This window comes from Manacus candei, unplaced genomic scaffold, assembly GCF_025592945.1.
Source record: "Manacus candei isolate 608988 ecotype Guabito, Panama unplaced genomic scaffold, ASM2559294v1 h1tg000050l, whole genome shotgun sequence".
NCBI classification, from domain to species: domain Eukaryota; kingdom Metazoa; phylum Chordata; class Aves; order Passeriformes; family Pipridae; genus Manacus; species Manacus candei.
In genome coordinates, this window is record NW_026138098.1 from 14,976,064 (window position 1) to 14,991,448 (window position 15,385).

General features: G+C 61.5%; 3 protein-coding genes across 11 annotated transcripts in view; all 3 read right to left on the reverse strand.

Annotated features, from left to right (window-relative positions):
• Positions 1 to 1,661: 1,661 nt before the first annotated feature.
• Positions 1,662 to 7,359, reverse strand: PYROXD2 (pyridine nucleotide-disulphide oxidoreductase domain 2). 6 transcript variants are annotated; one of them, XM_051799942.1, is made up of 16 exons: positions 6,084 to 7,359; positions 5,659 to 5,678; positions 5,332 to 5,425; positions 5,179 to 5,252; positions 4,913 to 5,059; positions 4,617 to 4,770; positions 4,340 to 4,401; positions 4,129 to 4,226; positions 3,582 to 3,723; positions 3,356 to 3,490; positions 3,182 to 3,254; positions 2,903 to 3,059; positions 2,617 to 2,771; positions 2,373 to 2,479; positions 2,147 to 2,267; positions 1,662 to 2,043 (listed from the first exon to the last, which is right to left on the reverse strand). In XM_051799942.1, the coding sequence occupies exons 1-16, from the start codon at positions 6,259 to 6,261 to the stop codon at positions 1,973 to 1,975; spliced, it is 1,788 nt and encodes a 595-aa protein (XP_051655902.1). In that variant the 5' UTR covers positions 6,262 to 7,359; the 3' UTR covers positions 1,662 to 1,972. The 6 variants fall into 6 exon arrangements, 5 of the variants coding, with proteins under 5 accessions (XP_051655902.1, XP_051655903.1, XP_051655905.1 ...); XM_051799943.1 differs by having other exon boundaries at positions 3,422 to 3,490; positions 4,340 to 4,464; XM_051799945.1 differs by having other exon boundaries at positions 2,373 to 2,424; positions 2,903 to 2,985; positions 4,340 to 4,464.
• Positions 7,360 to 7,488: 129 nt separating this feature from the next.
• On the reverse strand, positions 7,489 to 12,268 carry HPS1 (HPS1 biogenesis of lysosomal organelles complex 3 subunit 1). Of its 3 annotated transcripts, XM_051799939.1 has the most exons (18): positions 12,116 to 12,268; positions 11,889 to 12,026; positions 11,680 to 11,822; positions 11,346 to 11,454; positions 10,985 to 11,145; positions 10,806 to 10,908; positions 10,601 to 10,705; positions 10,440 to 10,515; positions 10,268 to 10,335; positions 9,551 to 9,718; positions 9,300 to 9,476; positions 9,165 to 9,232; positions 8,909 to 9,031; positions 8,738 to 8,808; positions 8,403 to 8,542; positions 8,191 to 8,304; positions 7,970 to 8,052; positions 7,489 to 7,701 (listed from the first exon to the last, which is right to left on the reverse strand). In XM_051799939.1, exons 1-18 carry the CDS (start codon positions 12,212 to 12,214, stop codon positions 7,539 to 7,541), a joined length of 2,109 nt encoding a protein of 702 aa, XP_051655899.1. In that variant the 5' UTR covers positions 12,215 to 12,268; the 3' UTR covers positions 7,489 to 7,538. The 3 variants fall into 3 exon arrangements, 2 of the variants coding, with proteins under 2 accessions (XP_051655899.1, XP_051655900.1); XR_007906717.1 differs by lacking the exons at positions 7,489 to 7,701; positions 7,970 to 8,052; positions 8,191 to 8,304; positions 8,403 to 8,542; positions 8,738 to 8,808 and having other exon boundaries at positions 8,956 to 9,031; positions 9,628 to 9,718; XM_051799940.1 differs by lacking the exons at positions 10,268 to 10,335; positions 10,440 to 10,515; positions 10,601 to 10,705; ... (4 more) ...; positions 11,889 to 12,026; positions 12,116 to 12,268 and adding an exon at positions 9,961 to 10,261.
• Positions 12,269 to 12,493: 225 nt separating this feature from the next.
• The window catches only part of HPSE2 (heparanase 2 (inactive)), a 108,973-nt gene continuing 106,081 nt past the window's right edge, over positions 12,494 to 15,385 (reverse strand). For both annotated transcript variants that reach the window (XM_051800204.1, XM_051800203.1), the window contains 3 exons: positions 14,585 to 14,730; positions 13,478 to 13,624; positions 12,494 to 13,395 (listed from right to left, as the gene is read on the reverse strand). In XM_051800204.1, coding sequence (XP_051656164.1) covers positions 13,230 to 13,395; positions 13,478 to 13,624; positions 14,585 to 14,730 — 459 coding nt within the window. In that variant the 3' untranslated portion in view covers positions 12,494 to 13,229. The remainder of the gene's footprint in view (positions 13,396 to 13,477; positions 13,625 to 14,584; positions 14,731 to 15,385) is intronic.

The window sequence follows — 15,385 nt, forward strand, 5'->3', positions numbered from 1 at the left end:
GGGATGTGGAGACTGGGGATGCCCCCCTCCCGACCTGCCCCGCGAGCAACCTCCGGCTTGGGGTGCCGCCAGTCCCCGGGGCACCCCACTGCCCACACGCCCGCCGTGCCCCGCCGTGGGATGGGGATAAACAGGAAACCCTGTGCCCTGGCTGTGCCCAGGGACCGGCCAGGAATGTGCCGGTGGCCACCGGGCTGTTTGTTTGGAGTCAAAGCAGCTGGATCCTGCCGGGAGGAGCCAGAATCAACACGGCCGGGAATAGCCCGTGAGCTCATCGCCACGTTTTGCAAGAGCTCCAGCACCTCTGGGTGTGCATGGGTGCACGGCGCCGGGACCCGCTCTCAGGAGACCCTCATCCCAGCCCTCTGCCTCGTCCGGGCTCAGGGCATGTGCTGAAGCCTCTCCTGCGATAGGAGTCCCTGGCCAGCCCCAGCATGGGGGCCATGGAAAGCCCTGGGGAAGGGCAGGGTTGCAGCCAGCAGTGAAGCCTGTGACTCATTCGTGTCTCAACGTTTTGGAGCTCAATTTCTAAAGCGTGAGGCCAGAAGTCCCCCTGGCCTCCCCACCCGGAAGATGCTGGCAGGGGTGCAGGGCAGGCAGGTGCTGGGTACTGCTCCCAGCTCTGCCTCTGCTCCTGGGGTCAGCAAGAAGAGGGCAGGGAGGGGGCTGGTGGGCTCTCCCACACCTGGGACCTGCCAGCCTCACCCTGCAGCAGTGGGGGCACTGTGTTGTGCTGCTCACTGTGACCGTGGCAGGCTGGAGGCATCCCCCTTTGCCTTGAGGTGTCACTCAGTGAGCCCCTCATCTCCCTCGGGGCTCACTGGGTGCCAGCACCTGCAGTCCTAGGCAGCCAGCAGCGGCAGCAGCTAAAAATATGCAGCCGGCAGCAGGGCAGCCCCGTGCGCGGGAAGCTGTGGGCAGCAGGCAGGCGTGCGGGGCTATTCTCAGAGGGCTGCGGGACTATTCCTGGCCAGTCAATATTGATTCAGCTAGCTCAGGTGCAGCAGCTCAGCCTGTCAGCACCGTATTTAGGGCCCAGCGGGAGGCGAGGTGGGTGGCTGAATTGGGAGCATTGTCCGGGGGAGGAAGAGGGCAGGGAGAGGATGTGAGCTCTGTAATCTGCAGCCAGCGGCTCCCGGGCCTGCTGTGGCTGAGGGTTGGCCAGCACGGAGCATCTGCCCTGGTGATGGAGGGACAGAACCAGAACATGTGCAGGCAGCACCTGGTGGGAACAGTAGGGAGTGTGGGGCGCAAGGGAGTAGCTGCCACTCCTGGCTCCTGTGGCCTCTGAGCTGCTGGGCACGTCTGCTCTACACACACCTTCCCAGAGCTGGGGGACGGGGGACAGAGGACAGCTGGGGCCTCCAGGTAGCAAAGCAAGTCCCAGGCAGCTTCCTGGCTGCCTGCTTGTTCTAAGCACCATGGGAAGGTCCGGGCCAGCCCAGAACTGGAGGACTCTGTACAAACGGCCCTGCACGCACCTGAGCCTGCATCAACAAGCACAGGAGAGGGTGAGGAGCTGTTTGTCCCTGTTCACTGCTCTGAAATGTGCCAGTCCCCTCTGGCACCTCCGCTGAGGTTGCAGCACCAGCCACAGTGCAGCCCCTCATGTTGGCGTGGTGGGAGCTGCGTGAATTGCTCAATAATCACAGCAAGAGTGCTCATGACAGAGCCTGGGCCAAGGTTTATTTCCATGGGCACAGGCAGGGGCTGAGTGAGGCTTACCAGGGTCACACAGTGCACAAGTCACTGCAGCAAAGCTGGGCTGTGGTAGGCTGGGAGAAGTCACCTGTTCAAGATAGTAGCAGCTGAGAGCACAGGGGACCCTGCCAGACTGTACCCTCATCTCTCTGGGGATGCTGCTCTGAGGTGTCTGGTAAGCAATTTGGGGATGGACAGGGCTCTGCATGGGATCAATGAGGCTTGCTGCTGCTACAAGCCTGTATTGGTGAAGTCAGTGTCACCACTGTCATCAGAAGCTCCTGAAGTCCTTGAGGGCCACCTGGGCAGCATTACGTCCTGCTGCTCCCATCACTCCTCCTCCTGCAAGAAAGCAGAAATGGGGAGTGGTACTGCACCTCTTCCACATGCCCCTGCCTTCCTTCTGCAGCCCCCCCGAAAGGTCCTGGCTCCCAGCTCTGCTCACCAGGGTGGGCTCCACTTCCACACAGGTACAAGCCAGGAATTGGGGACCGGTAGCCAGAGTAAGATGGTGCTGGCCGGGCAAAGTACAGCTGGTCCAGAGACATCCCTCCGTGGAAGATGTTCTGCCAACAGAGCTCTATGTGAGCTGGCTGTGCCTGGCCCAAGACTGTATGCCCATCAGCATTGGCACCGTAGTGATGCTCAGAGGTGACACGCATGGTACCCACTCCACCGGGCAGTCCGAAGATCCTCTCCAGGTCTGGTGGTGTCAGGATATCCCTGCCAATGACGGATGCCTTAAATCCTGGGGCATAGTCTTCAATGCAGTCGAACACTAGAGAAAGATGAAGGGACTGGTGGGCAGCTTGGGGGGACATGGGAGCAAGCCCATGCACAGTTACAGGGCAGCTCTGCCCATGGGCAGGGACCTGTGCTCCTGGTGTTACTGGAGTCTGTGTGTGCATTGCCTACCCCTGTCTGCATATGCATTTCTGGCCTGCTCGTCCCAGGACTGACCATCTGCCAACACGGATGGGGTGTACTGGGTGAAGAGGGACACAACGTGGCAGCCCTGTGGGGCCAGTCCTGGGTCCAGCGCTGAGGGGATGCAGAGCTCGATCATGGGCCTGAGGGAGCAGTACACCAGCTGGGCAGGCAGAGAGGGACCCAGCCACCCCACACCACTTTCCCCAGCACCTGCCATGACTGTCCTGCCCCTTCCCCTGTGGAACCAAGGTGTGCCAGTGCAGGCTCCTACCTGTTGGAGGGGTGTCCGTGGGTAGCCTCGGTGAATGCCTGATGCAGGAGGTGGGTGTTCTCGCAGTTGAGATGTATGGAGCACTGGTGGTGGGGCAGGGGCTGGCCGTCACGGGCATTGGGGGCAGCCAGGAAGCTGGGCAGCCGATCCACTGCCACTGGGCATGGGATGGGGAAATGGGGGAAGCAGGATGGGGAAATGGGGGAAGCCTCTTATTGAGCCTAGCACTGGTGTTCCTCCAGCAGGGATGGCAGCAGAAGTGTCCTTGAAAGTACCTACCATTGATCTTGGTGACGGGGGAGCGTGTGTCAACCTGCCGGATCCGCTGGACAAAATCCTTCGGCAGCTGCTTCTAGGATGGGATATGCCAGTGCAGAGACTGACTGTGAGGGGCAAGTGTGGATGGGGAGATGCTGACATGCCAAGCCCCCACCAGTCCCATGCACCCCATACCTGAGGAATGAGTTCCAGGAAAGTGATTTGGGGGGAGGCATTGGAGAGCACCAGTTTACTCCTCACCTCTGTACCATCCTGCAGCGCAACACCCTGTGCCCGCCCGTCCCTGCCCAGCAGCACGTGGCACACTGTCTGGGCAGGCAGAGGGGACAAGACTTCACCAAGAGCATCCCTGCTTCCTGTAGGATGGCAAGGCAGCTCCCCTCTACCCGGCACCCCATACCTTCTCAGCAAAGATGTGGGCTCCCCGGGCTGTCGCTGCGTTGGCAATGGCTTGGGACAGGGCTCCCATCCCACCTGCCACGTAGCCCCAGGCTCCCCGCCGTCCCTCTAGCTCACCCATGACATGGTGCAACAGCACGTACCTGTGGTAGCAGGATGCTAGGTTAGGTGCCAGACTATGGGACGGGTCTGTCCACTGCATGAGTAGAGTGAGGGCGGTGCCACAGCCCCCACAGACGGGACCGTGCCAGCTCAGAGGATGCCAACTTAGTTACAGGGAGCACGCACCAGCCAGGACTCAATCTGACTCAAGGTTAGGGGTGTCCAAACAGCAAAGGGATAGGTGGGGGCCACCCAGGGGAGCCATATGGCAGGGATGGCCCCTTGCCCAGTTCCAACCCTTGAGGCACCCTGTCAAGGCTGAACAGGCAGTGAGAGGGAGAGGCAAGGAGTCAGGGCATTGGGTACTGGGGTGCAGCAGAGCCAAGCACAGAGTGTGGCATGGGGGGACAATGCAGCCATGAGCCCCAGGGGGAAGGGACCCTCACCCGCTGCCGGGGGTGTGGGGGCTAGTCATGGCTCCAATCACCGCGTCAGTAGCCAGAGTTGCCTTCAGGGGCTCTGACTCAAACCACTGATCCAGGATCTGGCCCAGGAGAAAGAGAGCATGCCAGGCTTGGGGTGCGGAGCTGCCGCAGCACCCTTGCAGGAAGGACCCGAGGCAGTGGGTGGCTCCACACTGCTACCATCAGCACAAACCTTGGAGATGGGAGCTGTGAGCACCTCGTAATAGCGGGGCAGCTGCTGGCCGAGTGCCAGCCCTGGGGGTGGAGAGGTGGTGTGAGAGCTGCATTGCTGTACCAGGGCTGGCTGCTGGTGCCCAGCTGGGTTTGGGGAACAGGCAGTGGGACCAAGGTCGGCAAGCCTACCAGAGCCTGCCAGCCCAGCTGGGGCTCCTGAGGAGGCTCTGCATTGCTCAACCCAGGTGCTGGCAAACACCCCTTGCCATTGGGGTTCCCCAGCACCCCAGATGTACCTGCCTGCAGCAGGGGCCACAGGGCTCGCAGGTTCCTGAGCTGCTGCAGCAGGGACCCCTTCCCCAGGGCAGCTGTATCCACTGGAGGAGAATCCAGCAGTGGGTCAAGGGCCGACACCATGCCCCCCATGAATGCCTCATACTCAGGGTAAGCCTGAAAGGGGATAGAGAGGGAAAAACAAGGACTGCACCATGGTAGGTGCAATGGATATCACACCCAGGAGCAACCCTACTGCTTCAGGGACAGGGCAGCACCTCAACGGCTTTGCTGTGCCAGGTGCATGCCCCTGTAGTACCTGGGCATCCTTCTGGGAGAACTGAGCAATCTGCTGCTGATTCTGGGCCATGTTGTGTCCCAGCAGGAGGGAGCGAGGAGGGCTGCTGTCCTCCAGCAGTGGGGTGAAGGAGTAGGGGTCCCGTGGGAGCACCCTCAGGCCATGCCGCTACAAGACGGGGATGTCCCTGCTACAGGACTCACCCTGCAGAGACAGCCTTGCAGCAGGGGCACCCTGCCTGCATGCTGGGAGGTGCTGGCAGACCAGCAAGGGATGGGTGCCAATACCTGCAGCTCCAGCTCGGCATAGATTTGTGGCCGCAGCAGGCTGAGCAGGTACGACGCCCGGGAGAACTTGAACCCTGGAAGATGTGGGGTAGAGGAGGGTGGCCACACCCAGGGCTAGCCAGGGCCAGGGTGACAAGGGGCATGCAGGGGTACCTGGCACAATCTCCTCTGTGACAGCTGCACCACCCAGCACGTGGCGCTTCTCCAGCACAGCTGTGCGCACCCCTGCCTGCTGCAGGTAGGCAGCCTGTGGGGAGCATGGCATCGCACTGCCCATCCCTCCAGCTGGGATGTGTCCCTGTCAGTCTGAGCACCCTCTTGCACATGGTGCTCCCCCTCACCAGGGAGGGCCCTGTGGGAGCCCCCAGCCCCATGGGCACTGCCACAAAAACCCTCCCTTGACCACTGTGCAGACCCTTCCCAATCCCTGGCTGTTCCCCAGGGATAGAGGAGAGGCAGCATGCCATTCTTGGTACTTACTGCCACCAGCCCGTTGTGCCCTGCAAGGAGAGAGAGAGGTGAGCAGAGTCCAGTGTTGGTACAGTCCCACAGGACAGGGCACCCTGCCATGCCTAGGCATGGGGGAGCCACAGCCACCCGAATAACGGGCTCTGGACACAGGGATACAGGTGACAAGGGGCATCCTCCACTGGCCCTACAGCCCTGGCCCTAACGGTGCAGGGGAGGGGGACAGAAGTGCTCAAGGCAGATGTTCCCTTTGTGCCCTGCATGCTGGGGGGCTGCAATGCGTGCCCAGCTGTGCCAGACCCCTGGGGGTTTGCAACATGTCCAGCACTGCTGTGGTTCCTGCCTGGCCACTCCCCTGCCACCTGCTGTGGGGGAAGGACAAGTGGGGGTCCCCGCTGGCTCCCCACAGCTCGACACTTGCTCCCTTGCTCCGTTACCTGCCCCGATCACCACCGCGTCGTACTCCCGCTGCAGCCGCTCTGCAGCCCCGGCGTGGGTCAAACGTGCTCCTGACAGCCCCAGGGACAGATGCCAGTCCTGCAGCCAGTGGGAAGAGCAGACTGTGTTCAGTCTTGCCTGGATCCTGGTTGCCATTGCCCCACAGTGCCTGGCCATGGCTGCCCTGAGTCCTGCAGCCTGGACTTTGCTTTCCTGGCGGAACTCTTCCCAGGGCTTCCGGGCACGGGAAAGAGATGGGGGGGCCCGGGCAGGGAACGCCTTGAGGCAGGGCCAGCCACTGTGTGCCGGGGCTTACGGGGACGATAGGCGGGACAGGAGCACATGCCGAGCAGCACTGCCCCTGCTGCTGGCACTGACGCTGGCACAGTTTTGCTGGGGGCTTGCAGCAGGGCTGGAGACCAGCCCAGTGCTGAGAAGGCGACAGGGTCAGATCCCGTCTGGGGTTCAGCAGGGTGCCAGGTACTCCCCAGACTATACTCCAGGAAGGTGCTGGGCAGGCAGGCGGGTGCCTGAGAGCCGCCCCTCCTCCAGCCCCTGTTCTGTTCCAGGGATGATCCAGAGGCATGTGGCTGGGGTGATGGGCCAAGCGCTGCAGGTCAGAGTGAGTTTGCCCCACCTTGAGCAGGCAAGCCCCAAGCAGATGGGGACAGCAGGAAAAGGGGCAGCTTAGGGAAGAGGTTGGCTTTGAATCCAGTGCTATTGCTCGGCAAATTCCTGCCCAGCAGGATGAGGCAAAGGACCTGTCATGGTCCAGTGCTCTCGGAAGAACCATCCTCAGCTCCAGGGAGCAGCATGGGAGCAACAAGGGGCAGTGGCTGCCCAAGTCCCTTGTGGCTGGCCTCAATCCCAACTGTGCCCGAGGTCTGGACATGCACTGAGTCCTGATGTGCCTGGGACACACATAAGCTGCCTCAGATTTACTTGCTGTTCCCAGAGGAGCTCAGACCTGCGGCTAACCAGTGCCTGGGAGTGTGGGTGTGGGGAAGGGGGTACAGAACAGGATGCACCTCCCCAGAGCCTGCCTAACGTCTGAGGGCCTCACACCCCACATTTGGGGGTGAGGGGGAAGGGGGATGCACTCCAGACCATTTCTCCATGCACGTTTGGCTACACTATTTTGAGCTCTGGCCAAAGCCAAGCAGCAATGCCAAGCTAACACTATAAATCCTGCTCCAGAAAAGCCCTTTCAGCAAGATGGTGATGTGCCAACAACTTCTCAGCCCCACTCTCTGCCTGTCCCCAGAGGCTGCTGGGTGGCAGTGAAAACCCATGGAGAGCAGGGAAGGGGGTAGTGCCAGCCCTGCCAGGCTGAAGGATGGGAAGGCTGCCTGTCATTTCCTGCAGACACAGCCCACGACACAGACACTGAGAAAGCAGCTCAGGTTCCTGGAACATCCACACCCGCTTTAATGCCCGAGGTGGCCAGAGGCAGCTCAGAGCAGAGGGATGCGGGATGGCTCCCAGAGGCGCCGGGCCAAGTCGCAGGCCTGCTGGACCACAAGCTCAGAGGGGATGATGCCCAGGTGCACAGTCAGCAGCTCATAGCACTTCACTACTTCTGCCTGGTGGTTCTTGCTGTAATAACGCAGCAACTTCCTGGGGAGGAGAAGAAAGAGGCCTTGGCAGGTAGAGTGCACACAGGCACCCCCTTTCTAACCATCTTCCCTTTAGAAAGTCCTTTGCAAGGACACAGAAGAACCGTGGCACCAGGCTGGGGAGGTGGGCTGGTGCAACCCCAGTGACACCACAGCACCAGTATCACCCTGCAGTGACACCCTGGTGAGGATAACATTACTCACAGGGACCCCCATGCCAGCCTAGCTTTGAGCCCTGGTGCCAAACCACAGGGCTGGTGACTGCTCACCTGTAGTAGTCCCCTGCCAGCATCCCAATTGGAGCAGAATCATCAGACAGAACCGGTACCTCTATCACCTCCAGCTTGTAGCCCTGGGGAGAAATGACAGCAGAGGGCAGAAGCAGGGATGGGACTGCCGAGGAGCCAGAGCTGGCTATGCCTACAGCCCCTCTCCCTGCCCCAGAAGGTGCTGGGGTAGAGGGGCTTAGACCCTTCCTGGCCCCACATACCAGCTCATTCTCAAACCAGAGGAAGTAGGAGCAACAGTAGTCGCCATCCTGCAGCATGAGTGTCGTGTAGCCCTTCTGTAGGTATCGCCGGGCCAGTGTGATCAGGGACCAGACCTGGAGGACAAGGGACACCTGAAGCCTGAGCAGAAAATCCTTCAATTACCACCCCGTCTGGTGGTTCCCATGCCACCTCTATCCCCCATCAGCAGTACCTTTCTCTTGATGAAGTTGGCCAGGGGACCCTTGCCGAGCTCTGAGCTGGACTTCTCTGTCACGCTGAGTGATGGTGCCATCATCTGCCCAGCTGTGCGGTCCACATAGATGAAGTGCACCAGGCCAGGAAAGTCCTCTAGGTATGTGGGGTGGGTTAAGGGTGTCCAACAACTTTGGTGCCTTTCCAGAACAGCCCTTGAGCCTCGGGGAAACTGCCTTCACCCACCACACTCCTCCCCTTGACCCTGGTGCTGGGGGACAGGGTCCCACTCCCATGTCTGCTACCCCCTTAAGGACACCCCCTCTCCAGGCTGTGTTCCCAGCCGCAGAGATGGGTATGACACCATGGTGATATTGCGCCTGCTCTTCACCAGAAGGAAGTCCCGCCAGTCCAGCAGCTTCTCCCTGTCGAGAAGAAGCATGGTGAGAGTCCAGGACCCCCAAGTCCCAACACAGTTGGGTGTGCAGCAGCCCCTTGGTGATGCTGGCCACCCCATGCACTCACCTCATCAGCTTCTGAGCATGGTCCCGCAGCCCCTGGGACAGGCTGTGGCCAGCAGAGGTCAGGAAGAGCTGGCGGTACACAGAGCAGAGCTGCCGCTTCACGCTGGCCACTGCCTGCAGCAGCCTGAGCCAGGAGACACAGAGAATACTGAGTTTGGACACTGGGTCCCCAGCACTGCAGGGACAGCTGTGCTGGCCCCAGCCTGGAAAAGGCGCCTGCCTGCTTTGCAGACTTTCCCTGGCCACTCCCTACTCACTCCAAGGAGCTCCCAGGCTCACTCCGGGAAAATATCTTGTTCTTGAAGTCCAACCAGGTGTTCTGCAACTAAAAAGACAGGACTGTGTCAGGCTGTGGGGACAGCAGGACAGGGTCTTCATGTTCCCACTCCCACCTGGATGTCCTGTCCACTCAGCTTCTTCACAAACTTGTCCATGCGTTGCCGCAGCTCAGCCAGGAACGGGTAGGAGCGTGCGACTCCTGCCTCTGGCCCCTCTTCCAGCTTCTTCTCCAGCACCAAGAACCCATCCAGCAACTGGTATAAGGTGACAGCCACCTGGGTCATGGGGCCCTGCCAGGGCAGGGAGATGTGGGTCAGGCAAGACTCAGTCCAACATCGCCTCCCTGACCTCAGAGGCAGCTCACCTTGGTCAGTAGCACGAGGGAGATGCCTGGCCAGAGTGGCAGGCAGTGCATGGTGTGTGGCAGCAAGGGGCAGTAACCTTCCCGCAGGCTGGCATCCAAGAAGATCCTTCTGGGGTTTGAAGCTTCAGGGACCAGAGGCCCTAAGGTCTGGAGCAAGTCCTCTGCCATCTGGGGAGAAAGAGAAGATGCTCAGCTCCCCCCGTGGGTATGAGGCAGCCTGCACCAACCCGGGATGCTCTGTAGGGACATGGCAATGCCCTGAAAGCTGCAACCAGGCATGACAGAACTGAAGGAGCTGAAGGGGCCATGCAACAAAAGATCAGCAGCAAGGGAAGTGCCCAGGAACCCCAAAAGAGCACCAGAAAGAAAGACAAAGGTTGCAAATGCCTTAAAGTGAGGACAATGCTTACTTGCAGTGTGTGAAGTGCTGCAGCATCCATCACAGAAGCAGCCCAGAAAGCCCAGGGGCAGCAGAGGGAGACACTGGACTGCTCTGAGGCAGCCCTGATTTCTCTCTGCTGACAGCTCTGGACAGGGAGACTGTAAGCAACGCCTCAGAGAGGGCACAGTTAGGCACAACATGTGGGACACAGGGTACCCACAGCTGCAGCACAGCAAGAGACGAGTGCCGAAGACCGGAGACCGCAAAGAGCACAAAGAGCATCAGGACAGGCTGTCGAGGTGTGGAGCTGGGAGGCATTGCAGGACTGTGCTCACCTGGACATCTGTAGCTTCTGCCTCCCCAATGCTCAGCATCTCAGCACCCTCTGACCAGCTCTCGCTGCCTGCAGGGAACACAACAGCAGGTCGCCCTTCCCACCAGGCCCCTTCACAGCCCCAGAGCCTCTGCAGGGCTGGGGGCAGGGCTGCTGCCTAGCTGGGGACTCACCTGTGCTGTGCCTGCCTGGCGAGGGCTCAGGTGTGTAGTAGACCTCGGGCACAGATTGATCATCTGTGTCCTGCCACTGAGAATGAATGTGTCAGCAATGGGAGCAATGCAGGCAGTCCTTCCAGCATACCACCCTACAGCTTCTGATCTCATGGCCTCACCTGGTCATCTGAGTCCTTCTCTGCAGCTCCATGGGAGCCAGGGCCACTCACAGGGATGCTCTCACTTCTCTTGGGTCCCTCGGGGAGAACGTTCCCTGCCATGGGCTTCCAAAAAGAGAGAAAAAAAGTTAAGCCCTGGCTGCCAAGGCATCCCCCCACAGGAGCACCTTGACCTGCTCTGGACCCCAGTCCTGCTCTAGATCACCTGGGGGCTGAGCTCCTCCTCAGCACTCTGGCTGGGGTACAGGTCCTGCACCAGGAGGATGAGGACAAGCAGGTCGGCTGGGCGGATGGAGCTGGCATTGCGGCTGCAGGACAGAGAAGGGAAGGGTCAGCTGAGAGGATAAGTGGTGTCTTTGGGGAGGGTGGTGGGGCCGGGTGTACCTGGAGTAGAAGGCCAGCAGCTTGGTGTGCACCAGAAGGAAGGCATGGCCCACCTCATCCCCACCACGCTCAGGACTGGCATTGATGTACTGCACCACTTGCCGTTCCAGGAACTCAATGCACTGTTCACACAGCTGAGGGTGGATCAGCCGCTCCACGGCCTGGGGTGCAGGTGGGAAGAAGGCTGCGGAGTTCCCCTAGACCCAGCCTCACAGCCGCAAGGGCAAGTTTGAGCTTCCACTGCTCCAGGGAGTTGCCCCAAAGTCCCCAGCCTAGAGCCTTTCCTCACATCCCGGGACTCTATGCAGCTTCACACCCCTGGAATGCCCCAAAAGTGAGGGACATCCCGGGGCATTGGTACCTCCACTGCAAAGCTCTGGTCCTCCTCCCGCAGGTGGCTGTAGGTCTCCAGAAGGCCCCGCAGCAGGCTCCATACACGCTCCCGCTGCTCTGAGTCAGCTGGCCGCAACCTGCACCGGTCAGAGTGTGAAGTGAGAGGCAGCTGTCACCTCCTTGTGTGGGACGGACACCACAAAACCCAGCTGCAGCCCAGCAGGCAGGGGGGTCATGCTGAAAAGAGGCGTCCCAGTCTGGAGACACCCACTCCCACCCCTCGGTGCCGCACGAAGGCACCGCGTGGCAGCCACCCCAGAACCCCGGCATGCCAGCCCGTGCCGGTGGCCGTGCCCACTCACTCCTTGCGGATGAGGTGTGAGTCGAGCGTGACGAGGCCACAGTGAGCCTCCACCAAGCGCCGCAGCACGAAGAGCGTCCGGCGCAGGTCGTCCTCGGTCTGCGTCCCGTCGCCGTTCACTGCGATGTACAGGCAGTCCCCGAACTGCAACCGGCAGCGCGGTCAGGCGGGGGCCAGCCGGGGGTCCCCGGTCCCCGGTGCCGGTCCTACCGTCTGCAGGACGTGGAGGTGCCGCCCGCCCTCGGTGGCGAAGCAAGTGTAGGTGTCGGCGAGCTTCTCCAGCAGCGCCGCGCAGGAGATGATGAGGGGGGCGAAGAGGGTGTTGAGACTGTCCTCCAGCGCCGGGCCCTGCGCCACACGCTCCCGATCAGCGCCCACGCGCGACCGCGCCCCCCGCGCCCCCTTCCCCGCACCCGTCCCACCCCGTCCCGCCCCACCTGCCCGGCGTGGGGCGACCGCAGCCGGCGGAGGAAGGCGCCATCGGCCCAGTAGAAGAGCAGCTCTGCCGCGGTGCTGGCGATCAGGACACACCGCATGGCCGGCGGCGCTACGGGCACCGGGGGCTCCGGGGGCTCCGGGGGCTCCGGGGGCTCCGGGACCGCGCGGCCCCACCCGCCCCGCGCCGCTTCCTGCTCCGCCGCGCGTGACCGCCGCGCCCACGCGCGCAGCGCCCCCGGTGGCCCGGCGCGGCACTGCAGGGCGGCACCGCTCCCGCCCCGCGGCCGCCCGCCCCCGCCCCGGCTGGGCCCGGCCCGCTCCGGTCCCGGTCCCGGACCCGGCCTGCAGCGGACAGAAGACGCCGGCGCGGTTGACAGCCCAACTTTATTACATCTCCGGTAGTGCCTGGGCGCGTGGCGGCTGCTCCTGCCCACGACACCGCCTCTCTCCTGGGCAGGACACGCTCTCGACCCCCCTCTCCGCTCCGGGACGTATAATTTAATTATCAACATTTCCCGCCGTGGAGCCCGGGCCCGCCCACTCGGGACGGCCCCCGGCGTCCCCTCCCCCGGCCCGCCCCACCCCGCCCCGCCCCGGCCGGTGCATCCCGCGGCGGGCCAGGCCGGCTGGCGGCATCCTGGCGGCAGTAGAGGGAGCTGCTTCCATGCGCTTGCTGCACCGGAGCACTGCCCGCCTCCGTGGAAGGGGGTCCGGCTGCTGGAAGGGTCACCACCTGGGCAGTGGGACCAGGGGACTCAGGAGGGCGCCTGCCCCACGCTATACCGGGGCTCGGCACCCCAGCCTTCCACGCAGCCAGTGGGCACTAGGTACCGGGTGCTTCTTGCAGCTCACGGGATGGCTGGCAGCAGGCCCTGCGAATTGGCTGTTGCACTGCTCTGGCAGAACGGTGGTCAGGGCACGTGGAGCTCTGTGGTCACAGGGCGGGAGTGGGTGCCAAGGCAGAGGACATCCAGGGTGTGAGGATGAGGGCATTGTGTGGTGCCACCCAGCATGGCCCTGTGACGGGGCTGCGTGGGCTGCCAAGGAGGCAGCGTGACCTGGGCAGTGTGCGGGTGCAGGAGCGGGGCTGGCAAGTCTGTTCTGGGCCGCGGGCTATCGGTACCGACAAGCCAGCGCATTCACATTCTTCACCACATAGAAGCTCATGGTCAGCGGGGGGATGACCAGGGTACGGCCGGCCCGCAGAGGGCGAGGCTTCAACTCAGGGAGGGTCCCATCGTCCACCATGGCCAGTGGCTGCCCGTTGAGCTGGACCAACCTGTGGGACCAAGAGAGGGTCAGGGCAGTGACATTCAGGATGGGGCAGTTGTGGCAACCCCAGCCAGTGGCATCGCACTTACTTGGAGTGGAGCCCGTCCTTGCCGTAGGGCTGCAGCAGGTACTGGTGGACGATCTTATCCCGCAGCGTCCCTGCCAGCTTTATTTTCTTCCGGGAGCGATGCAGGTTGATGATGTAAAGGGTGATGGACCCCCGAACGTAGTTGTGGCTGCAAAGGGGAAAATGGGAGGTGAGGGCTGCATTGCCATGTGCCCTGGGAGCATTGCCTCCAAGGGGGTTGGGGATCTCTGCAAGAACTGGCCTCATGCAGCCATCCAGATGTCACCATCCCAGTTGCCCCTCCACAAGCAGATGCCACCTTTCCATCACAAAGCTTGGCTCTGTCATGACAGCTTTCAACCCCTGCTCCTCGGCCAAGGGTGACAAAACTTAAGAGGGCGCTACAGTGGTGTCCAGAGCAGGGGTGGTGGTCCCAGGACAGCCCCCCCAAACTTGCAAGGAGGAGGCTGAGAACGGAGAGGAACTCTGTGTGTGAGTGGTGTCTGCCCCCGCTACCCCAGGCACCTAACTGACGGGTCCAGACACTGCTCCTCTGTCCCTTCCTAATCAGGCAGCCCCAAACAAAGGCTATAAAGCACTTTGCACCTGTCAGTTACTGGACAAGGTTTCCTACCGAGTTGGAGGCATGTTGAAAGCATCTGGACTGTGTAAAGAAACAGTCTCTCCTCCTCCACAATAGCAACTTGTGTCCGCGGAGGAGGTGGCCGCCCCCCCCGGCTCGCTGGGGTGCTTTCAAAGACCTTATCAGCGAAACAATAACCAGGCCAGGCTCCCCGGCAGCGCGGCCCGGCGGGTAACCCGACCGACCGGGGGCCCCTCGTGTGTAATCCACTCCCTTGATCTCTGCTGCCCGGCCTGCCCGGCGGCCACTTCACCGGTCCCGGACGGCCCCGTTCCCAGGCACGGGCTTGCCACGACTTTCATCGGAGGCATCGCCATTCCTGTGCTCCTTCACTTTGACAGCAGCCAGAGCACCACCCAGGTGAATACCCTGGGAAGCCAAGCTGCCTTGCCAGGCTCCTGCCCCAGCGTGTCCTTGTCGGTCTCCATCTCCTGGGGGTACCGCTTATCCCACCCTGTAGCCCACAGTCTCCCTTGCTCCGCTTACTTGTGGTAGCTGGTGCAGTGGGCATAAATCCGGAGCTTGTCGCGAATGACCCTGCCGGGGCGGGGTTTCCTCTGCAGACCGGCCACGTGGATCGCCAGCACCTTGGGACCAATGAGGCGCTTGTAGAGCAGGGACAGCCAGTAATCCTGGGGGGCAGAGGGGACAGTCAGCAGCACAACAGTCCCCCAACTCACAGAGGGAGCTGGCAGGAGAGGCTGGTTTCCCTGCTTGCAGCCTAGCAAAATTTTGGCTGTTGGGATGAAAATGTTGTGTGCCAGATGTCTGCCTTGGGGTGAGCTTTTTTTTGTGCAGTCCAAACCATAATGGCATCGCTGTTTCCAAGAAAGAGATTAAGAGAGGAATACATGGATACCCTCTAAAGAAGCTCAGCTTTTGGCTGTGTTGCAGAGCATGGGGAGCAGCATGAGTGCCCTCGCACGTTCCCATGGACCCACATGTAGCCATGCTGTGGACCTGTGCACCAGCTCCAGCTGATCCACACAGGAGGGTGATGTCTCTGCAGCAGGCTCTTCCCCCACTCTCTACACAGAGCTGGAGCATAACAGCTTTTCATCTCTGTTAGTGGCACACTGGCTTTTGGGACTGCTGAGGGTGCTCAGCTTCCCAGAGGTATTTTTCACATTTTAAAGCCTCCCATGGAGCATGGAGAAGCCAAGCACTCAAGAAATAGGAAATGTTCAGACCCTACACACATGTGTAAATGATGCAGCCTTAATTACGTCACCACATACTACTTTTTCCCGCAGGGCATGGCCTTGCTCGGCACACAGGATGGACCCC